This window comes from Lichenostomus cassidix, chromosome 2 (genome assembly GCF_008360975.1).
Source record: "Lichenostomus cassidix isolate B80296 chromosome 2, HeHo_3.0, whole genome shotgun sequence".
Lineage (NCBI taxonomy): Eukaryota > Metazoa > Chordata > Aves > Passeriformes > Meliphagidae > Lichenostomus > Lichenostomus cassidix.
The window spans coordinates 21,177,312-21,201,965 of NC_139482.1; the positions used below are offsets into that span (position 1 = coordinate 21,177,312).

General features: G+C 41.0%; 1 protein-coding gene across 11 annotated transcripts in view; it reads left to right on the forward strand.

The window, feature by feature from the left end:
* Positions 1–8,562: 8,562 nt before the first annotated feature.
* Positions 8,563–24,654, forward strand: part of ADAM22 (ADAM metallopeptidase domain 22) — a 127,769-nt gene continuing 111,677 nt past the window's right edge. For 9 of the 11 annotated variants that reach the window (XM_085050649.1, XM_085050650.1, XM_085050653.1 and 6 more), the window contains exons 1-2: positions 8,564–8,699; positions 8,877–9,040. In XM_085050649.1, the coding sequence (XP_084906775.1) occupies positions 8,642–8,699; positions 8,877–9,040 (222 nt within the window). In that variant the 5' untranslated portion in view covers positions 8,564–8,641. Of the gene's footprint in view, positions 8,700–8,876; positions 9,041–24,654 lie in introns of all 11 variants that reach the window. The other 2 variants (XM_085050647.1, XM_085050656.1) reach the window with 2 other exon arrangements.

Genomic DNA, 24,654 nt, shown 5'->3' on the forward strand with positions numbered 1-24,654 from the left:
GTCATGTGTATTGGAGTTTTTTGGTCATGTGTTTTGGATATTGCTTTATCATGGCTGCTAAAAGTCTCTGACCCCAGATTTGGATTAAATGAATTGCTAGGCAAAGCATGATGCAGCTGCATTTAGATAGAGTAATTTTCTGAAATCCTTGATTATTATACATTCCAAGTAACCACGTTAAAAATAACTGGATGTTCCATTGTAAATAAGGTAGCTCATTACTCACAGACCACTGGGACATTTGGTTGCTTCCCTTCCCTGTTTCTTCTGCTGCTGCTTTAATAGAGAACCCACTAACAAAGATGTATTACAGTCTTTGACTACTCTGATGTATTATGATAAAATTAAAACTAGATCTAATGTCTATTTCAGTTAATAAGAAAGCAGATGTATATTTTCATTGGCAGGAAACAAAAAACCAACAGGGCAGGTAGATTTCTGATCGACTTGGGTTGTTTGGTTGATTTTTCTTTCAGGGTAGCCAGCCTGTCAGACTGGCTTACTTGGAGGCTGAGTGAAAGATACAAGTGAGAGTTGGGAAGAATTTTTTTTTTTTTTTTTTAAATAATGCAGATCTTTACCAGAGCTGATTTCTTTCAGAACTTCTGTATCTGTAAATCATGAGAGAGCACAAGTATGAAATTACAAGAGGCAAAGCTTTATTAATAAATGTAAAGTGTCTTGAGGTCACGTAAGAGATCTAAACCAGCAGAAATTACTTCCATTATTTTTTGTGTAAATTACTTCTTTGCATTTTCATCTCTTGCCCATTTAATATTCTCAAACCTAGTGCTCTTATGGTTAAAGCGCTTTAATGTTGTGTGCTATTGTCTGTTCTTTATAGGCTTTTTTCTGTGAGGGGTAGGTAAAGCTGCTTGGAGTGCAGGAATGGGTGAGGGAAATTACATAAAATTACTTTCCTTTAGAGAGCATATGAATTGGTAGCTTAATGATGAAAGTAGCTGCTTAGGGAGTTGCTGTCACCGTAACGGTGACGTTTCTTATTCCCCTGTTAATGCAATTTCGTGTACAGTCTGCTAAGGACTGCTTTTGGCTTCTCCACCTTACTGGTCACTGATCTGGATTCACATCCAGAAAATATAGAAAGCCATTACAAAAATGAGCAAAATTAAGATTTTAAAAAGGAGTTGATCTTGCATGTGTATGTCTGTATTTATTTTTTGCCTGTAAATTACCAGTATGTAGTGTTCTAGGACTGGGATTTTAAAGCAGAACATTGAAGCAATTACTTTGTTCTTCATTTTGAGTGACACTTTAATGATTGCTCTCTGGTTCAATGAATGCAATATATTTTAGGAACAAGTGTTTTGACTGTTTTTCTTCTATTGAGATAATTTTGTTTGTTTGGATGTTTTTTTGTTGGGGTTTTTTTTTTTGGTTGGTTGGTTGGAGTTTTTCTGGGTGTGGGTTTTTTCTAGCTTTTGGTTCAGTCTTAAAACTAAAATTAGAAATATTTGCATTTTCCCCCAACACAATCTGCAACCATCTGCCAGTGAATATCTCTTGTGGCCACATCCCTGCTCCCATCCCTGAGGCACACACTCCTTAGCTGGTGTGGCAGCCTCCCTCTGACTGGGATGTATGTGCAAGGCTATTGACAAACAGAATGTGTATAAATATGCCATGTTAAGTATGCAGGGTAGAAGAAGTCACTAAATGAGTTGGTAAATCTACTCATCAGATAAACTATGTTTTGTGTATGATTAGGTGCAATCCTAGAACATGTTAGCTCAACGGGCACTGCAAAGAAGAGTTTTAAACATGATGGAATCTGGCTTTAGAATCTTGAAGGGAAAAAACGTCAGAGATTTGTCATTAAAATATGAAGAGTATTCATTGCAATCCAGAACAAGACAGGAGAGTCACTACTACTGGTTGCAAAAAGCAGTTTTAGTCATGATGCAGATTTTTTTTACTGGTCACTTTAGTGTGCTTGTTAAGAGTTCCCTTCGTAGTATATTCAGATGGCATCACAAGCCACAGTAAGCCTATTAACTATTTCCAAAACAGATTTACTCAGCATATTTAATTATTTTAATGTATTTATTATCTTTTAAGCTTGTTTGTAAAAAAACCAACAGTTTTTACAAAAATTTGAAAATATGTCACAATTTGAAAAAATTAATATGGAAGGGTAGTTACTAAACATCGGCCTCGACTTCCTTACAGAGAAGAGAATTGAGTATTTTCAAAACATGGGGCAGTGATTCTGAGAAATGTCAAACAGTTCAGACAAAGACAACCACAAGTACCTCTCTGGTCACTAAAACCACTTCTAATGGCAAGCCTTTATTTTTTGGTGAGTACGTATTTGTGATAATTTGATATTATATAATTAAAGTTTGAAGTGTTCCTAAGTACCTGCATTTCTTCTAATGCACTTCATTTTTTAATTGTCTTGCTTTCTGTGGCTTTGAGAAGCAGGTGTAGGTAATGTTTATATTCAATTCAGATGCAATCGTTAATATTGTAACTTTTGCTTCCTTTTTGTGGTGGTTAGACACATTTGGAGCTCTATTCCCATACTCTCTGCAGCATACACTGATACACAGTGTGAGATTCCAAGTTTTAATGAAGCACACAAACCTTGAGTACCAAAAGAAAAGACGGGAAAGCTTTAACCCTTGTGTAGAGCAGACACTACTTTTAAGGTCTGATTGAAAAAATACCCCCTAGAATTTTAGATCATAAAAGTACTCTTATTTAAGTGATTATCTTGTGACCAGGGATAGTCCTTGTTTCATAGGTGTGGCAAGCACATTTCTGGGGATTTGAAATGTTTTTTGATATTTAAAATGTTACATTAGGAGGTATGTGCAGACACACATACACGCATGCCAATGCTGAAAGTCTCTGCAGACTGTTTAGTACTTCAGTGTAAGGTTGAGTTCAGACCAGGGGAGAAAGCAAAATGATCTTCAGTTAAAACTTTTAATGTGGGAACTGTAACTGGAAAATGTAAGGTTGGGATGGTAGTAAGAGCATCTAAAGAAATACAGGTGTTGAAAACTGCTCTTAGAAGTGTAATAAATGCAGGTATGATTTGTGTCAAAAGAAACACGATATCTCGAATGTTGATGCACTGAGTGTAAATTAGCCCTAGCACCCATTGGCACAGAGGACTGCCAGGAGGAATGGGAGATTGAGTCGTCCTTATAAAGCATGAAAAACTAAATTAAGATATGGACCACAAAGATTGCATTGGCTATTGTGTAACATAATCATGTGCTAATATTTTGGCTATTGTTAGATTGTATTGGCTATTTTGTAGCTCAACCGTGTGCTAATATTGCATTGGCTGTGTGCTAAAATTACATTGGGTATTGTTAGGAACACAATGAAAAAGGGGGAAAGGGAGCGATGAAGACCCACAGCCTTCCTCCTCAAACGACCACCAAAGGAGTGAAGCAAGCAAAACGACCCCCTAATAACAGTGGACGCAAGCGCAGAAGACAGGGCATGGCATGGAAAAGAAGAACTTAAGAGGGTGGAGATACTGGAGAAACAAAACCTAATAATGTATAAAATGGGGAAGGTTAGACCAAAGTGTCAGTGTCGTTGGCAGAGCGAAGACTCCCTGGCACACCCAGTGCTGCTTCCTTATTGCCTTCCAGCCTTATATCCTAAATTCTTAATTTCAATTATTTTGTAATCTGCTTATTATTAAAATTTTGCTGCTAAATTCTGATTGACCCGTTGTCATTTATAACAGAAGTGAAGCATTGGAAGAAGTAAGTCATGCTTTACTTGAATTACACCTACACCCCAGGCTTGGGTTTTTGCAGTGGATGCCCAAGCACTGCATAAGGCTTTGCTCCATAGTATGTGTTTATCTGGAGCAGAAATGTGTCTATTCAGGTAAGTCATAGTGTAGCTGAGAGGGTAGAGTTCCCGATCCATGTGTGTGTGCATGGGGTGTACATACAGACAGTGCTCTGGGGATTAGCAACTCCAACACCACGCAGATGTGAGGAAGTTCTGCAGTAACTTCTGAGATTCATGCGTTCAAGTAAGCCCTATGCTCTGCAGCAGGATTTGTGAGCAGTAATCTCTCTTGCCCAACATCCAGCTGCAGATCATTTGATGCCAAGCAACAGGTGACTGCAAAGCCAGCTTTCCCATTGGCGTTGCAGGGAAGTTAGTTACAACCTGACCTTGTTTGAGTCCTTAGATGCACCTGTGAACGTGTGTGCATCTTCATCCTGCATCTGAAGAGCCTCAGCTCTGAAGCACTCAGCTGATGTAGCTGGTGATGGTGTCTGTGAAGCTTTTGTGGCAATCTCTGAGTGAAGGAATGATGAAAAAATGGTAGCTGCTTTAACTGGTGTAATTACAGTGAGGCATGTAGACACAGGATAAAAATAGGAATCCTTCCATGTTCTCCAGCTGGAGAACCTTTGTGAGCTATGTGGTCCATGTGGCCTCTGGGCTGGTGGCTCATTAGCACCAGGGGCTGATAAAGGCTGATCATGGTGGGCTTTGTGGTCATGTTGACAGTTGATACCACAGCAACATCAAATCACAGTCTACCTTGGACTTACACTGAGTCTTCTCAAAGGTGGAGAGCACTTCCTTGCCCTAGTTTCATTCTGTAGGTGCTTAGACTCTGAGAACTTTAGGACATGCAATCAGATTGTATAAAGAATTATGGGAAGTTCCTGAAATAGTGAAGTGTAAGACAAAACTACAATCAAACGTGATCAAGTGTTCATATCCTTCTTGGGTGACTAGTTTAGAAGTTACTTGCATCACAGCAGGAAATGGGTGCCCCTTTATCCCTCTCATTTTTTCCATTATGTTTCATCTCATGAAAATATTCTTCTGGAAAATAAGCTATTTTCTTTCAAGTGCTTACTGCCACTCAGATTTAGCTGTAACCTCTGTATGCATCTAATCACCACTCTTGAAGGCAAACGAGGGGAAATTTTAGCAACCAAATAATCCAGAGCAATTGTACAGCTTATTTGTACAGAATGTATGGAGGTAGACTAGAAACTGAATAGAAAATTTATTTCTTAGCACAACTAGTCCTCTGGACCCTGTAAGGAGATTGTTTTTGCTATTAAGTGCAAACATAAATAAAGGAAAATCCTGTTGATAATACCACAGAGTCACCATTGATACCTGTAGCAGGTGAAGGTAAATGTGAGTAAAGTTCATTAACCAGCTTACCATCTCTGAAGGTGATATGAGATGAATGTTTTGGGGTATTTTACCATGAATTCTGCAAATGTTACTTTTTGTTTCTTTGCTTTAGATAGTGCAGCTATCCAAAATAAATGCTGAACACCCTAGATATAGCACTATAAAAAGTCATGACATGCAAAGCAGGTGTAGTCCAACTTCATTTGTGAAAAAGAAGCTGTAGATTCAGGTGGCTGGCTGACATACTGTTTGTTTTTCTTGTTTGGGCTTTTGTTTGGGTTTTTTTTGTTTGTTTGTTTTGTTTGGGTGTTTTTATTTTTAGTTGAGGGGAGATCTCACTTCAAGATTCAGTGTCTTGAATATTTGTGGAGTGTGCAAATAGCTGGCTGTAAACCCCAGACTTCCTCTGTGACCTTCAGTACTGCAGGCAGTGGAATGGAGATGCTGATCTCCTTCCTCTCTCTGGGGCACAGAGATAGGACACAGGGAAATGGTAGGAAGCTGCAATTGGTGATGTCCAGATTGGACATCAGGAAAAGGTTCTTCACTGAGAGGGTGATTGGTCACCGGAACATGTTCCTCAGGGAGTGGATGACACAGTTAAATGGTGTATTTTTAGGTAGTCTCATGAAGACCAGGGCGTTGGACTTAATGATCTTTACAGCTCTCTTCCAAAGTGAGATATCCTATGAGTTGCTAGAGGAAGAAAAAATCTGTCCCCTGATGTGAAAGAGCTCACTGCTCAAAGGTGGATAGTCTGCCACAGTCCGCAGCAATGTTGAGGAACTCCTAGGAAAGTAAAACGAGGAGGTGAATTTTGGTCTCTTACAAATTAATGTGAAATCACCATCGATAAAATTTAAATATTATTTCTCTGAAGGATTAGGCCTGTCAAATCATCAATTTCTAATCCATGTATACAATAAGAAGGCACTTCAGACATACACATCAGGATTTACTTCCTTGCCATTTAGATCCTTCAACATGATATAGAAATTTTCTGCAATTTAATTCTTCTCTTTAGAATTAATTTTCAGTGTTTACCATAGAAGTGATAAATAAGCCAAATAGTAGAAGATGTAAACAAGAGAGGTTTGCAAGGAGAGGAATGTGAAACCTTTTTAGGCTCTGTTTTGGCTAATTGCTTCTAGCATGCACACTTTTAAAATGCCTTTATCTCTGTATTAGTTAACTGTGTTTATAAAAAAACAAAACAAAAAACCCCCCAACCAGTTATAAATATTATTCTTAAAATTAGTGAAGAATTTGACCAAAATAGAGTTGGCATACTAAAAAAAGGACTGCATTTATGAAGCATATGTATCATACCTCACCATATCTGCTGAGCACAGACTGAATAAAACTCTGCATTCATAGTTAGCTTAAAGCAGCCAAGCCTTGGCTGGTGCTGAATTGGTGAACCTTCCATGTGTAACACCTACACTAAATCTTAACACTGGTGAGCAAGGGAAAAAAAGAAATATATGATGTACTGATCGAGGAAATGAGTGTATAACTGTACTGTGTATCTACTGCCTAACAGATGTAATATATACCCTATGTCATGAATTCTTACAGAAATACTGACAGAAGCAGCTGTGAAATAGTGGGCAGTGGGAAAAGTTTGGTCTGACTGAAATAACTGCAGAGGTTGGCTGCAGCCTGAAATGTAAGGATTTATGACTTTTGTAAGAAGATTGAAACATCATACTATAACACTGATTTTTCTTGCTATAAATAGCATTTTCTCATTTTCTTTACCCAGCACATGCATGGTCTTTTTGACACCCCACAGCACAGTTTTATAAACTAATTTTGCACTATTTCAACAGCTGCTTCAGGATTTAATAGATACTGTGAGGTAATATTCCATCTTGCCTGTAGTGCCTGATTGCAGTGTAAGCAGGACTGCACAAAACTTATTAGCTGATTTCTCCTCGAAGTTACTATATATTTCCAAATGCAATCCTCTGCTCTTCATCTCGTTGGACTGTCATTTTGTCTGTTTTAAATCACGGGAAAAAAACCTGTGAGAAACTAAATTTTCTTCATCTATCCTCTAACCGGTTCCTTTAATAAGATGGTATGTGTAAGTAAAGTAAGCCCTACAGAGAAATGGGGCCAGGAGCGCCGGCATTCCCTGGCGGGTGGCTCCGGGGAGCCAGGCAGCAGCTGCCGAGCCGCTGTGCCCGGAGCGTGCTCCTTCCCGCGGGGAGCCGCGCAGGACAGAAGGCAGCGCGGCGGGTGGAAACGCTCCTGAGAGCAGAAATGGAGGTGCCGGGTGTCCTGGCTGTTGTCAGTGCAAGCAGTGCAATTAATACGGATCAGCATCATGGTTTTAAGGCGATGAAAAGAAAGGTTTTGTTTGTTCTTTTAATCTTCGAGGCTACAACGACCAGCAGCTTTCACATCATTATTTGTGATGCCACCTCTTCCTTCGTTATGTGCTTACAGCTGGCACAAGCCTTGCAGTGAGGAGTTACACCTTGTGTTCTCTCGCCTGGGTCGGTAGAGAGCTGCATCTGCCGATGCCCTGACATCCTCCTCCTCTCTCCCCTCACCTCCGCTGCGTGCCACGCCAGTCCTTGCTATCGCCCCTTCGGAAAACGGCGGGGAAAGAGGTGCCCTAGGCAATCGTCACTTTCGTCCCATTTTCATAAAGAACTGTAGTTAAGGAAGGTGCGATACACCGTGCTGAGAGGCAGCACTGCTGCTCTCGGCTTCCCGGTAGGTGGGAGTGTAGAATTGGGTTGCAGATGCAGCCATCCCTCCGCTGAGGGAGAATAATTCTCGCGTTTCAGGGAACGGACATCGTGGGGACTCCTTGACACTTCTGCCTCTTGCTTAGTCCAGGAGAGCGTGTTGTAACGCGAAAGGAATGATTCTGCGTTGTAATCCTTTCCTACCCTCTTTGTTAAAAGAGCGGGGAGGGAGTAGAAATTTAAGAAAGGGAAAAAAGGTCATAGAGAAGGAAATTAAGGTTTGCTCTGAAAATGATCCCTTAGAGGAGAGAGGGGCTGGCGGCGGTACGGGCAGGGCGGGAGGGAAAACGCCCCGGCTGCCTCCCCAGAGAGCCCCCGCCCTCACCGCGGCTCCGGTGGAGGCAAGTTCTGCGGCGGGGGTTCCCTCGGGCCCGGAGCAGTGCGGTACCGGGGCGGTGCGGTACCGGGGCGGCCCCACGGGGCGGGGGCGACTGCGGAATCCCTGCGGCGCTCCCCGGCCTCCGGGGCTTCCCTGCGGTCTCGCCCCGCTCTCTCACGCCCCGGCGAACGACTACATTTCCCAGCACTTCCCTCTTCCGAGCGGGCTCTGCGGGGAGCCTCGCCGGCTCTCGCCATCTCCTTCGCAGGCAGGGGGCTCGGCGCGGCGGCGGGGCGGAGCTCGGCAGCCCCGGCCCCGCGGCCCCGCAGCCCCCCCGCCCGTGCAGGCGCGGAGCCGGCGGCGCTCGGCGGCGAGCGGGGCGGCGGGCAGCGCCATGCGGGCTGCCGCCTGCCTCCTCTGCCTGGCGCTCGGCGCCCTGACAGCGGCCCCAGGTGAGTCGCGGGCGCGGGGCAGCGCCGCCGGGCTCGGGGCGGGGGCGGCGGTGGCGGTGGGGAGGGGGGCACGCCGCGCCGAGGCTGCTGCGGAGCCCCATGGAAACGGAGCTCCGCCGCAGCCTGCGCGCCGGGGGCGAGGGCGCAGCCGGGTGACGGTGCCTCTCCCCTGCGCAGGAGGCGCCGGGCCGGCGACGGCGACAGCGGGGCGGCGGGGCCAGAGCCCCTTCGCGGAGCGGGAGAGCATCAGGCCCCTGCGGCTGGTCTCCGGCGAGGGCGGCGGCGGGGCGCGGTGGCCGGCGCTGAGCACGCGGGTGCGGAGCGAGGCGGCGCGGACACAGGTGAGCTCCGGGCGGGGGGACGGAGGGGCCGCGCAGCAGGGCCGGCCGTGCGGAGCCTCGCCGCGCCCTCCGCCGGGGCTGTGCGCGCCCGAGGGAGCCGGCGCGGAGCGATGCTCGGCGAGACGCGCGGCTGGCTTTCCCGCAGGAGCGCCGGGAACGCCAGCCCTGCTGCAAGGGCGCCCGAACGAGTTAAGATGGTCCCCGGGGCTGTCCGTGCCTCCCGGCTGTCAGCGGGGCCCGGGCGGCACAGCCCTGCCTGCGGCGGCCGGGCGACCCGAAACGAAACTTGCGGTGCCTCTGCGACAGCGGGGCTTGAAACGCTGCGGCTTCATTCCGGCTGCTGGCTGAAGCGTGGGCAGGGTGGGTTTGTGGTCTGTGGACTCAGATGTGATTTTAAAAATAGAAATTGGATATCGGAAAGGGATTGCCTGAAATGTAACATGTGAACTAAACACAGCGATTTAATGTACATATTGCTTGCTACCCAACCCGGGGTATATTTTCAAATTCCACGGAATCATAGAATCGTTAAGGTTGGGAAAGACCTCCAAGATCATCGAGTCCAGTCATTAACCTGACACTATTTGTGTTACAAAATATATTTCTATTATATGAAGACCAATCCGTATAACTTCTTACAGTCCCATTTTGTATTAAAATACAGTAATTTTCATATTGACCCCTTTTGTTTGAGGTGATACATGGCTGTTACATCCAAAGGAAAAAAAAAAACCGTTGAGTCTATGTTGTTATAGAAGAACATAAAATTTGAGCATTTGAGGTAACTGCTGACATCCAAGATGAGTTGCAGGCCTGTGTTTCTTCTTTTTCCAATTGAGTACTGTGCATTTAAGAAGCAAAATAGGTGAAAAAATTGTCTCATCTTTATTTTTTATAATCCATGAAGTATAAGCACTGATAACTTGCATTCTCTTTGCGCAGTTAAATAATAAACAAGCTTTTCATAGCATATGTGTTTGCCCCTGAATGAAACTTACTCTATGTAAAGATTTTTCATATATGAAAACCACATTACAGTACAATAAAACAGGATTCTTAAAGTTCCATAATGCTTTGTTTGCAAAAGGAAAAAAAAAAACCAAAACCATCCTGTAGGCATTCAGGATTCTTTGAAGACCCTTGAAGAGTCACCAGTTCAAACACTTTGTGACATGTCTGTTTAAAACTTAGTAATGGTTGCATTTAGCTTTAGTATTACTATTAGTATTAGGATCAGTACTGGTATTACAGAACAAATGGCTAATTAATGGTTTTTGTGTTTCTGAATGTCTCAACTTTTATTCACCAAATTTTATGCTCATAGAATTTTCAAGTCCTGGTAATCTAGTTAGGTTGTTAGTATGAATATTACTCTTAGCAGAAAAAAATTATGTATGAATATTACTCTCAGCAGAAAAGAAAAAGTAACATGAGTGGTTTGAAAAGGGTTAAATGCATTTATTTCACAACAGCCTCCAGAGTAAACCACTGTAAATGTGTAAAAGCTATGATGTAAATGTGTAAAGCTACTACAACTTTTCTTCCTGATCAAGAAGTTTCTTGCTGCTGCTTAAAGAATTTGCACCCTTTCCCATGGTATCTGATGGTTGTTACTCATGGAAGGATACAGTAGCTGACAGTGCTTTGGACAAAGAAAATTGCCAAGCAGGCCAAACCGAGTGAAGCAGTACAGATTTTCTGTGATTCTGGCACTGAGCATGGTTACATCCTAATTGCAGGATATTGCATCCCTTGCCCAGGGATCTGAGTCAGCTCGGCGGTAATGGAGCAGCAGCGTGGCTGACTTTGCTTAACTGAAGTTTTGTAGGAGCTGCATTTAGGAAGGTACTTACCAAAGTTATGGACTGACTGCACAGAGTTAACTTTGTGGTTGCTTTTGGGTGTCTGGTGGATGGCACATGAAGTATAAAGGTGCTGGGTTCTGCTGGTACATGAAGAGACACCTATGCCTGCCCTGAAGGGTTAACAGTCAGTGGCATATAAAGCCTAGGGAAACAGAAGTGCCCTCTCCATCAATAACATTTCCATATGTATTTGTTTGTGTTATGATTAAATACACTGTGTCTCTGTGCATTGTTCTATCCATTGCTAATGGTCTTTGTATAGCTGTATATGAGAGTTAAAAAAACTGGCCTTGAATAGCGATTTCAAACCAAAGCCAATGGCCTTCTGGATTAGTTAACTGAGGATGCTTCTTTGAGGAGGTAAAAGTGTTCAAGAATAATCTCTGGTGAGTGAAGGACTAGCAATCATGTCTAGAAAAACAATGATACCTGAGTGGGAAGGTGCAGTCAGAGAACTAGACAACAAGGCTGTAGCTGAATTAATGTTGAATTAATGTAAAAGAGTGTAGTTGTGTTTTGAATCGGATAAAGATAAAAGGGGGAGAGAGAGATAAGCTGGGGAGAAGGAAGTCACATTAAATCGGATTGGATTCCTTTAATTCCTGGATGAAAGCTTTAGCTGCAGAAAGGGCAGAAGTTGAACAAGAAGGATGCAAGCCTGAGTTCAGAACTGCACAAAGGGAAATGAAGATGATCATGCAGGGAAATGCAGAGAAAAGCGTGGCCTTTGCAGATCAGGAGTTTTACAACAGGCTCATGATGGAGTTGAGCCAGAAGAGTGTAATATGAGAAAAGGGGGTGAAAGGAGATAATTGAAGGCAGAAATTACTGGGAAGTGATGGATGCCAGATTTCTAAAAATTGATGGTTTGTTTTCAGCATTTGTTGAGGTTTTTCTCTACCAACCTCCTTTGCTTTGTTTGTTTCGGGGTTTTTGGGCCATTGCCTTAAGAGTTGAGGGACTTCTCTACATGCATGCTTTACTATTAAATAGTAAAGGAAATAGTCTATACACTCATCCTAGAAACCCAGAATGTAATTGCTTAAAAAACATAATTAATGTGCTCACAATTGTGCTTGTCCAGGATTGCTGTACTTCAAAACACAGCACAAGGCAAATGTAGGCTATTACATGTTCATGTCATTTATGCTTTAATGTACAGAGTATAGAGTTCAGATATGTATATAGTGGACAGTGAAGAACTCATGTGACTTTGGGTTTCTGCTTTTAATTCCATTGCAGAATAGAGTCACTGCTAGTATCTGTGACACTCCTGTATTTCAATTTCTCTGTTCCTCCAAGGGGTTCCTGTTAGCAGCTGCACAGCACTTAGTCTATAGAATAATCAAGATAAGATATAGCTAAAAATACACTTATATTATATTATCATTAATGTAATCCAGGATCTTAGCAATGGACACGTAATTTACTGTTGCATAAATAAGCCTATTAGAAGATGAAAGTCCTCTATGTCAGGGACATTCAGTGAAGGCTAATCTAAGATTTTTTTGTTTTTAAAGGAAGGGAAGTTCCCACCTGGAATATTTGTAAGGAACCTTTAACTCCATGCCTTAAGCCATATTTTGGTATTGTAAGAAGCACGTGGGAAACCACGAGTTTTGTAATATTTTCCTTTCGTCAATACTATGCAGGCATGTTCTTTGTTAAAATGTGGGAATGTGTAAGCATCCCTCCCCACTGCCTGTATTTGTTCTTCTGCCTGAGAGCAAAACAAAGCACAAAGGACACCTTTGCAAATTTGGGTTTGGGTTCTACATCAGCACCTGGCTTGGGGAACCTTTTTCTTTGTAATATTTATTGGATCAAGTGTTGTGGTTGGGAAGATGAGTTTCATTTTTCACCTGACGATTAGAGTGAGATTAGAGACCATTACATGCCTTCACCCAACAGATGCCTTCCCTCAGCCCTGGGTGTAACTTCATAGGGATCTTGCTCTCAGCTGGAGATTGCCCCTCAACCCCAGCAAGGGTCCCAGTTCTCCTTAAGGCCAGCATTTTGTGGTCATGTTGTAGGTCTGCACACACAGTCTAAGGACAGCGTTGTTCCTCTTGCAGCTTTCATTGCATTTTCCGTTTTTGATATATCTAGGTGTTACATGGAAATTTGTGAGATTTGCTGTGATTTTCAGTGGGAACAAGATTCTGACTTACTGTGGACAGAGATTCACTCATCTCTGCTGGTTGTGCAGGACATTCCCGATATAGCAATTTCTGTTTCAAAAGCTGTTTTTCACTTGCCCATTGCCTCTTGATATGAGGGTATGCTGTATTCCTTCTGAGAGAGTAAAAGGGGTGACCTGGTTGTGGGGAGCCTGCTCTGAAGGGGCTCCAGGACTGAGCTGTGTCTGGAGACAGAAGTACATGTTGTTTGCAGTCCAGAGTGAGTCAGTAGTTTTCCGTAAAGAACTTATTTGTTTTCCACAGCCTGCATTGTTTGTGACCAAATGATACAATTGTGTACACTGATTTGGAATCATGGCTTGCAGATTTCTTAAATGATTTCTTATTGCTAATGATCAATTTCAGAGAAGCTTTGCTCTGTCATGCTGAGTTTGCATAGCTCTGCTTGCACTTGGATTTGAAATCTTCCTTAGTTATTCAGGTGTTGCCTAGTCTTTGCTATTGGATTCTCTGATTTCTTGTCCTCTCCCTCTAGTCTTCAAACAGGATATCCCTGTTCTTTGCAGGTGCTTCTGAAACTGCTGACTCTTGCTTTCTCTTCTGATGCTGTCAACTTCGGTTGGTATTTTAAGTTACTGTGTTTGGTAGCTCAAATGAACAGCAATTTTTTTCTTTAAAAAAGAGTTGCTTGTAAAACATCTCTGGAGTTTAGGACTGATGGATGGTGACTGTTGGAAAGAGAAGTATCATGAGAAATTGCCTAATTTAAAAATTCTTTTCTGCCCACTTAATCAAATGACTGCTGTCTCTTAGAGAAACATAGGCACAATTTTCGATCATCCTAACACAAAACTAAAGAGGAGGAGGCTAAACTGGGAAAGGGGTTATAGTGAATAATAACATGCATTTGGTTTATTGCTGAATTTGGTTTTCTTCCTGCCTTGTTGCCTCTTCTCTTAAGGTTTGTAAGGCATTAGGCAAAATGTGTGTGATACTTTATGTTTAGTGTATGCAGTTCTGCAATATGATAATTCACCAACATAGCAATATTTTATGAATACATGAATGGTGGTTAGAATATTCATATTCTTGATGAAAGTCTTGCCCTCTTAAAGAGGAAAAGAGTCCTGAAAGTCAAACTTTGGCATAGATTGTGTTTCAAATGATGTAAGAGCATTGAGAGTGTCCTTTGATTTCTGATAGAGGAGGCGCTTCCAGGAGTACCTTTTTATAAAGTATTCATAGCGTCTTTTGGTATTTTATAGGCAAAGACTATTTCAGATTCCTAATTTATCCTTCTTTGCAAGCTCATATCAGGAAAAGTATTTCCCTGCTCAATAATGAGATTTGTTATGACAGTAAATGTACAAGTCCAAAAAATCATTGAGCAAAAAGTCTCTGTTAGCTGCTGCTTCAGAGTTCGTGTTGTTTTGTGTCATCTTCTCATGCTTGTGTCATAGCAGAGTGGAAAAGAGAGATATTCCTAAAGCTATGGCTGATCCTCATAAAACAGGCTTATATACAGCCAGAAAGCATCTTAAAGGCTCAAATGTAACAATTTGTATAGAAGGTATTTTCTCAACATTTGCTCATTGCCATGATCAGTGTTGTAACTGCAAAGGCTGACAGAGGAGTCCCTTCCAGCTCTGACGAATGTATCAGTATTCACTCCTGGTCTGTGCTTGTGCCCCTGAGTATGGGATCACGCTGAGTATTCTTTCTGCCACAGTTTCACTGTATACCTGTTTTGGGACCCTTACAGTGGCTAATCAGCTATATCAGCTACAACACATTCATGGTGTGGAAGTGTGTTGCATCCTGAGTGGTGTTGTGATAAACTTTGATGAGATTTAGCCATATTCTGGAGGAGCTACATGTGAAGTTAACGTTCACTCTAAAATGTTTGCCGCAGGAGCATTATGGACATATGTGTAAAAAGGTCATGGTAGATACATTATCTGTCTGGTAGTCCAGGTCCCTTTTGTAGTTTTTCCAATAATCATACCAGTCTTTAAGTGACTCAAAACTAACAACTTTTTTTAGGGCTCTGCTTGTGAAAACATTATCACAGTTATCCTGTCAAACACTGCTTAAAGGTCAATCAAACTGTATAAAACCTTCAAAAGCCTGATAAGGTTCAGCTCTGTAAATTGTGGGCCCCTCTAGCTAGCACTGGCTCAGTGCTTTTCCCTCTCCAATCAGCTCAGCTGAGGTTTGTAGTCCTTCCACTTGGTGTTGCCTCCTGCTGGGTTTCTCTCCCTGGAGAGGATGGGAGACAAGGATCCTTGTCTTCCATTCCCATGGATTGGGCTGCATCTCCTTCCAAGCAGACTGTTCTTCTGCTTCGTGGGAAGTAGCTCACATGTCAGATGATTTGGTTGCCAGTGCAGGCCCATGTGTATTCTCTCAGTCTGGGTAACTATGGATGTGGAGGGTGAAGCCCAGTGCTGTCAGAAGATCAAGACTGGACAGAGGATTGTGGTGTCTTCCTATGCAGTATCTCTTTCTCATTCATCTGATATGGTTCAGTGTTTTTGTCATTAGATAATATTTTTCCACAATCATATTTTCAAGAAACAGTGTAATTGTTTGTTTCTTGCATGTTAGCCAAAACTGCTGTGTTTAACATCCCCAAAAGTCACTGTGACTCTAATCCTGTCTTCCTTTTCTCTAGTTTTGACTTAAGTAATTTGTTTTAAACAATGTCAAACTTGCTCTGATTGTCTGTGGAAAACTTTCAGACAAGAAAGCCTTCAACGCCCTCTAGTTACCTTCTTTCCTTTGGCTTGCCAGTGCTCTCCTAGATAGTGTGAGGCTATGCTGTTCTGTGCAGTTGTCTTTTGGAGCACATATAGGATCACCGAGACCGTCAGATGAAATTGTGCTTGTCATAGCTGCAGATGCTCCCTGATAGCACTCCTCTGAAGCCACTGCAATAGTTGCACACATCTGCAGAGGAGAAATCATTGCTGCAGGGATGAACTGTGCAGCAGCAGCTGTGCTGAGCCACAGCCAAGTGTGGATGTGGAACAGCAGCTCTCTCCTCAGATGGAAGCATGTTCAGTACAGATAAGAGCTTTGGACACTGAAGATTACATCTGTGCAAGCTTTTAATACTTTAGTGGGAGGACAGTGTTAGGGAAGGCTTATGTTTTTTTCCCAGAAACCTTATTGTTAAGCACTGAACAGCAAAGGTGGCTGACGTGCACATGCACCTGGACAGGATGTGTTCTGCCAGGCCAAGCATGGGTTGCCTGGTTGGGTAAGTCCAAGTGGAAAGCCAGTGTCACCTGAAGTTAAAGAATTATGTAGAAATGAAAGAAAGTGGCAAATGATGTAGAGCTGTTTTAACCGTTGAGTCACCAGGACTCCAGCTTGCAAATTTGATTTAGTTAAAGTTAAGAAGCATGGCATTGCTGTTGGGCATTTGCCCTCAGACAATGAAATTTGGTGATTCATCTGGTAATTTGACCAGCTCTGATTTGTCTCCGTACACTAAATTCACTCTAAAGTTTCTCTCTCTTCCTTGTTTTTAAATGAAATGGGTGTTACTAGACCAGAAAACCGTAGCAAGGCACCATACTTCAGAAAAAACATATTGCAGACTGTGGTAGTCTTAAAAAGTTTAGAAAAAATCGTGTAAATTTGGGTAAATGCCTTTTAATGGAAGTGTGATGTATAGGAGCATGAAGGCTACAGCCCCGACTTTCAGCTCAAAAATTGCCCAGAAGAATAGCAGTATGTAGGAATACACTCTGTTCCAGAAATGTCTCCTTAAAGTATTTCAACCCCTGAAATTCTGTGGGAATGAAAAAAATCCATCCATCGCTGGTTTCAGAAAATATATACAGTGAAAATGTTGATTCATTTTGATCTCCTAGGCTGTATCAAGGGGAAAAGGAGTTTTGAAATGTGCTTTTCTTGCATTTTCCAACTTTGATACTTGAATGTAGAGGGTGAGTCATATTTAAAAAGTATTATCTGTGGAATTGATTGAGCAATGTATTGGCATGCCTAAGAGTCTGCAAGTTTTGTCAAGCTCTTCTTAGCCTCTGATGCTGACAAGATGTTAATAAACTTGGTAGGCTTTAGGTGTCAAAGAGGGATTGTCACTTTCAGTGGGCAGAGCTTATCTTTTGGTAGTAAACTTTCATTTGTATGTGAACTAAAGGTAAGACCAGTTGAAAACATTTGGAATATGTCAGTGTTGCTGAAAAATGTTTTGGTCACTGTTACTTGTGTAAAGGAGCAAAGTTAGTGTGGACTGTTTTTACTACATTTGAATGCTTTATTTGTAGTGTAAAGGTGTCTTAATGGAGGGTTTTTGTAGATTCCTCTTGTAGTGGAACTCTGTTCCATCACATCTGAAGACTACAAAACATGCTGGAAAGGGGGCCTTTAAATGCTATTGATTCCTTCCAGAGCTTGGAAAACACACAGCTAAAAATGACCTCAAGGCACCATCTGCTTCAGCAAAGGAAATGCCTTCAATCCTCCTGACTGTTGGATCGGTTGAGTTTGCCTTCTTGCCTAAATGGTGTTCTTGAGACAATAGTCCTTTCTCCAGAGAGATGACACAGTGATCCAGATGGGTTCATGCTCAAGTGCTGCCCATGCCGTGTGCGTCACTGCCCTTGTTTTGCCTTCTCTCCCCCTGCAGATGGGTGATGGTTGTTTGCCTCTCACACTGCAGCTGTGCACCAGTAGAGCTCATTTGGGTTCCGCCCACCTGAGACTGCCAGGCATCCCTGGGAGAGGGGTATTTCACCAAGGGTAGATTGTCCTTGTTGGAGTCCTTTCCCTCTGATCTCATGCTTCTTCACAAGGAAGTAGTTTCCCTGTCTGATTGCAGCCAGCTCCAGGGCTGCTGACTGGTACATTGCACTGCTGCTGTTGTAGTATTTTTTCTGACTCCTAGACGTGCTTTTCCTGTTGGATCTGGCTTTCTGAAAGCTACAGTCACTGTGGGGAGCAATGGAAACTGGTGTTTCTGGGTCACAGGGTGAGTCTCTGTTTGCTCTGCTCCCTCTCTTAGTTTTAGAAGTGTGATCTTCAATGGCCATCAAAGTTTTTACGAATTATGTCAGGAAAAGATTCTGAACTTGGCAAGTTTTCATTCATGACTTTTGTTTTCTATATGTAACCCTATACTTGATTAATCATGCTTATAATAATCTATTTTATCATACTTTCCCTAGCCATTAGTATTTGATGAAGAACCTTACTGAGTGCATTTTAAAAACACGAGGTTGAGCAGTCAGCAATTTTTCTGGTTTTGCCCCAGTAGTGATATATTAAAGACCTCTTGCACATTAGTTGTATGTAACCTTTTATATGTGAATCTTTGCTGCTTCCCTTTCAGCAAAAGAGGAAAAAAATAAATATGTCTTCCCAAAAGTTCTTGCAGTTCTTCCTTTCACAGTGATTTGAAGACTTGCAGTAATTAGTCTCATAGGAAATCAAAAGTTATCAACAAAATTTTAGAATCAAATTAACATCATCCTCTACACTTAAAAGCACAACGAGTGTGAGATCCGGTGCCACGGGGCTTTCCTGCTGCTGGGAACAAGTGTTAGATTGCCTCTTGGGAAGCAGCTTCTTGCCCATTCAGTTACTCAAATTTGTCCTGTTAGATTTGTGAGATCAAATGGTAACTCTTGCTAAGTTTGCTGGCAGTGACAGCCCAATAGTTTTCCTATCTTCATTGTTCCATCATTTAACCTTGTGTGAATTTTCAAGAAAGATGAAGTGGAGGTGAGGAAGGAGAGGAAGAAGAGAAGCTTTCAGGCATCCTCTGCAGGATCTCAGAATGATCCATGCTGCTCCCCAGGCACTTACTCTGCAGCAGTGACACCTGGGTAACACCTTGCATCAGTCTGTGCTCGGGACTTTTATTCCTGGTGCTGTTCCCCCGTATAAATTGAGTAAATTCAAACAGTCTCTTTTCAAAAACACAAATAAAATTGGTGTGGTTTGGGTTTTTTTTAGTTCGTTGTTTTTGTGAGGGTTTTTTGGTGTGGGTTTTTCTTTTTTTTTTCTTTTCTTTCTACTAAGAAGACTAATTACTGGCATTTTAGAAGAACAAGTAGTTCTTCTTCTGAGTTTGAGTTCATTGATACTATGATGTTGATATGAAGAAAAGCTATTTTAGGTCATGTTTACGACCGCAGTGAACTGGGCTTTGGCACTACACTCCAGCTGATGGTGTGTAGCTCCCCCTGTGCTCCACCCTCTCTTGGCATGGAGAGCAGATGTGTGATCCAGGATTAAAAAATGAACATGGATCTACTAAAATATTTTCTTATTTCTAGCTTTTCCTCAGAATAAATAACTGATTTAGGAAATGTGCCCCAAAGAAGTAGTTGTAAAAGCATTTTCATCAAACCGTGATTCTATTCTGCAGTTTTTTCACTAAATAAACTCCTCCTCACCAAATGCCCCAAAGATATTTAGATTTATGCATTGGATAAAAAGATAGAGAGCTTGCATGAAGAATGTCAAACAATGATGATTAATACAGTAAATGAGTGCCTATAAATATGAGAATGCTAGAGAAAGTAAAAAAAGAGATTTTGCAGTTGTTTAATATGCTGTGATGTGTGGATCCAGTTCAGTGATCCTGAACTTTTGATTAAAATTAGATATTTGCAAATGGCAGTAGAGAAAGCCTGAGGAAATAATGTTGCAGTTATATTTTATTTTGTATTTTTTAAAGAAGATTCTTTCACTTGGGATATATATTTTTAATATTAGACCTAGGCTTATTTCTGAATTTTGTCTCTAAGTAAATTTTAAATTTTTTTTCTCCCAGTACAAGTAAAAAAGTAAGTTTTTAAACAGATTTCTTATTTTACATAAAGCAACAATATACTGTGTAACTCTGGATTTATTACAACACTGAAGCTGAAAATTGTCCTTGCAGAGTGTGTATATTTTATGTGTCCTTTTATAGTGTGCTGTTTGGCACTGTATTTCTCTAGCATAATTTACTCTAGCATAAATTTACTTGTAATGATTATTTTCAAACCATCAAATGTAGGTAAATCTACATAAAATTTTTAGCATATTTTAAATTTAATTTAATGAATATATTTAGTTTGATTTCCCATTGGCTTATCTGTGTCCTTACTGAACTTAAGAAACAGTTGTTTCATACACATTTAAGGGATTGTTAGCAAGCTGAGGTTTCTGTTCTATGACATAGAGGGGGGAAATTAAATTAATAGCTTAGGAATCTATTATTTTGTAAATGTGACTGGCTCCCCAAATGTCTCTGCTATAAAATCTCATTGTTCTCACAAGCTCTGAAGCACACATTTTAAGTTTCTTTTTTTCCTTTAACATCTTGTATTATTTTATCACTTGATTCTCTTGATGCTTTTCTTTCAAGTCTACAAATTTGATCAGAATCTTTTAATTAGAAACTACAGTGCTATAAATAGTAGCAAGTATAAAATTCTTTACATCAAAGGACAAACATATAAATATGATTTTCTCCTCAAATTTTTTTTATGAAAGGCTTTGTTCTTTTTTGACAGAAATTTTTGTAATCACTTCCAGCAAAACTTCTTAAAAAGCATCTTAGTACTTTATTAAGGATACTTCTGGAGGAAGAAACATGTTATGAGGAATTGCAAATTGCATCACAGCACGTTTTAAATTATTTTTCCTTATTTTCTGAGAAAAAATGTTAGTCATCATGTTACTGTGTTGCTTTCAATACTCAGCTAATTATACACAATATGAGGAAAATATCTAAATTTTTCCTTTTAAAATTCTTGTTGGTTTGATTATTAAAGAAAGTGCATAGCTCGTAAAAGTGGTGGTTAAGATATTTGACCTATTTGAAATGAAAATCTCTGAAATGTATTTAAGGTTACCTCCAGAGCAGTGCCCTGCTGTTGATCTGCAATGATGTGTGTTGGTTGCTGTTGATGTACATTTGTTCCCTTTGCAGATGCTCATTCTTTGGGGCCAGTTTCTGGAGAAAGCTGATCCCCAGCAGGAGTACTGAAGGGACATCATTATCCTTTATGTTTCTTAGTAGTAATAGATAGTGATATTTGGTACTGATTGTCCACCTCCTCTATTAGTGCAGTGATCCCTGAGGCATGGAGCAGGTGATTTAAAATAATTGGAATCATGTTACTCTTGGTTTGGCAGGAAGGTTTGCATACCACTTTTGTTTTTGTAGAAGTCAAGCTTTTAGGCTTTGTTTTAGATAAAATATCTTTGTGCTTAGTGATTTGAAATAATCTTTTCCACTCCATTTACTCTTAATTCCTTTCAGACATTCACTGAGATGCTTAAACTTCACAATCTTTTACAGAAGTTAGCTCTTGCATGGTTGAATTAGGTGCATGGGATGCACAGTGTTTTCTGTAGCGGGGCTTGCAGAGCTGTGCAGTTTATGTACCACTAGAAATTGCATCTGAAAGTACTGCAGCTGATTTCAGAGCTGTTATTGATATTTTTCTTCTTCAGTTGCATGACATTAAAATTTCAGAACTTTTTGATTCTGTTGGAGGCATGGCATTGCACTCTTCCATTAAGCTGTTAGAGTTTCCTTTCCTGGCTCTTGTTCATGTTCTGCATTGAGTGCATCTTCTGGTCTGCAGGAACTCCCCTTTAATTGTCAGCTGTTGATGTGTCAAGCCGATGGTTGTTACAAAAGCCTCAAATTTTCTGAGAAAGTCCCTGCGTTTGAGAACTGACATAATTGATTGTCTTGCTTCAGTGGTTTAGAGAAGCCTTTACAGGTGTCTTTCTTGTTACTTCTGCTTGACTGAGGTGGTATAGATGGAAAAACACACATTTCCTCTCTTTGGGTTTTTTTATTGACATATGACTGTGGATGTAAGCTCCTTTGCAGCTGACATTTTACCTGTTCACTGAGCGGGCAGGTAGATGTGCTTAAAGATAATGTGGAGCTAACTTTTTAAAATCCATTTCTTCGTTTTGTGGCTCTTAACCAGATATTTAGAAGAACTGTTACTCTAAAAAATGCACAGTCTGGAGTTCTTAAAGTGCAGTTTTTTGTTAGGCTGGATGAGACTTGTTAGCTGGAAGGGGCAATCTGTCTTCCTCTTCACTGTCTCTTGTGTATCTCCCCCAGCTTCCTTCTATTGCATCTACCTTGTGGTTTATTTAGATCAGCTGATTTGGGTGACAAAAACCAGGCCCACTCTAAGTGGTGATTAATTTTCTGCTGCTGATGTGACTTCCTGGCTAGCCACATGAGCTGACAAGGGAGAGTAGGTGGGAACACGTGTCCAGGATGGGGCAAACTGTTTGTTTTTGGCAGCAGCCTACGGTGTGCAGTGTGATGGTGCTTCACAAACATGTGTCAGGAAGGGATGCAATTTCTGGAAAGGGATGAGTTTGTCAGGCTATCCAGAATGTCTTGGTATCTTGGTAGGTTTGAAATACTCTTGAGATACAGTTGATTGCCCTTGAGCTTAAACTTAATGGTGAATTTCTGGGTTTGCACCATGTGTCTTGGGGAGTGGTTTCATCTGTGTAATGTTTTTCGTATTAATTTATTAATACTTATTTTCTTCCTTAGATCCACATTAACAGTTTCTGTCAGAGAATAACTGTGGTCCAGGGTCACCTTAGAAATACATTAGCCTTGTAATTGTTTATCTTGGAGATGTGTTCAGGAGAGGAAATCTCCCAGACCAAATCGATATGGTGCAATATACCTGGCAGTTAGAAGCCAAACCAAACCAAAACAGTAGTCATTTTTGCTGTTATGGTCTGTGAGGTGGATACATTTTAATGACAAATGTTACATTTAATATATGTACATTTAGAAATCCAAGTTAGGCTTTTTATATTCTTTCTTACTCGCTAATTCTCTTCTGGTACCAGCATATGGTCATATAGAAGACTTGGTTATACTGTAGATGGAGATCTAAATGATGGCATATGTAGCTATGTTGTTAACAAACAGGAGTAATAAAGTGCTGTAGAATGTTCTTTGCATTTAATACTGTAATGATGAGAATCAAAAAGCTGGGCTGCTGTTACTGCTTTGATCAGAAAGTAGTTGTTGCAGTGCAGGTGGATGAATGAAGGTTAGTTAAGGTTAGTTAAGGTTAGCAGACAGGCTGCAGTGGAACAAGGGAATGACAGAGCTACCATTGGTCCCTTGTACCTGACTTGATTCTTGCCCTGTCACATCCAGTTTGTGAACAGCTGCCTAAAAACTCACATCTAGCAAGAGAAGATGAAATTTTAAAATCATTCAAAGCAGACTCTGCTGCCTGAGAGGTGGAAAAGGAACAGCAATGGTAATGTGATAATTTGTTGATGGTTGTTTTTGCTGTATTTGTGGTTGCACTACTGCTGCAGGCCAGAAACAGTGAAGTGATGGTCCTGCACGTGGGTCCCATGTGTGCTGTGGGTGTCTGTCATCACAGATGCCAGCTGGCCATGTCTTTGTTTGTTTATTTGCTTTTTTAAAAATATTTTTTGATAGAAAGTAGGCTTTTAATTTTGGTTATAATTAACCACTGGAATTATTTACCCGGACAAGGTAAACTATGTGTAAAATATATATTCAGTTGGTCAAAAACTATACATTTGTTCAAAAATTATGATATTAAATTTTCCAGAAATGACAAGAACCACTTAGCATGACTGGGTGGTCTGTTCCAAAGCAGGTTAGATGTGGTGGGGATAGCCGAAAGGATATCTGGCAGTGAATTATATCTATTGAGGAGGCTTCTAAGGAGCTTTCCAGTTTTACTGAATCCTTCTGAAGTGTAATGTAAATGTGTGGAGTTTCTTGTCAGGCAATTTTGTGTGCACATCCACTGGAGTGACACAGCCAGGCATTTTTATAGAGAGCCCTCAGCCTGAGCATCCCCTTGTAGGAGAAACTGTCCTGACTTACGTTTTATTTTAAAAGGATTCATCTCTTTGTGGATATGTATGCATGGTTGTTGTCTTTTTTATTTATTAATACTTGTGCTTATATATGTAGACATAAAAACAAAGTTTTGTTGTAGGGCAACTAAAAATGTAATAAACAAAAAAGTCATGACTCCCTCAACTTTCCTCTTTGTTGCTGCTGTTCTTTTCCAAGGAAGTTGTATTCTCAGCTCTTCTGGATTTAATGCCTATTGAAAGCCTGCCAGTAGTTTTAGAAAGAGTGAATTTGATGATTCACATTATCCCATCCTGTCCCATGTTTCCCAGAGTTTTCAATAAATCATTTGTTACAGTTGTACTGTCCTGTATTGTGTTTCTTTGGAGAAGTGTAGTTTAGAGTTCTAAGTGGTTCTTCAGTGTTTCCTCTTAGGTCCTCTGTCTACATGCTTCGAAACTTAATGTGCAGATTTCAATTGAAAGAAAATAAGAACAAAGTTGATACTGTTCCAAAATGTCTACAAGTAGCTTTCCGTATTAATTAGTTAAATAACATGGTTGTTCTGTTTCTTGGGAGTTTTCAGGTCTACAAACAAGTGTTGCATTTCTGTTGGATGGCTGAGTGTTTTCTTCCACTACTACTAGAATAAAACTCTATTTCTGGCAGTTGGGAGTTATGAAGTATTCCCATGTTTGCCCTCTGCAGGACTGAATTAAAGGAACTGCTCTGAGG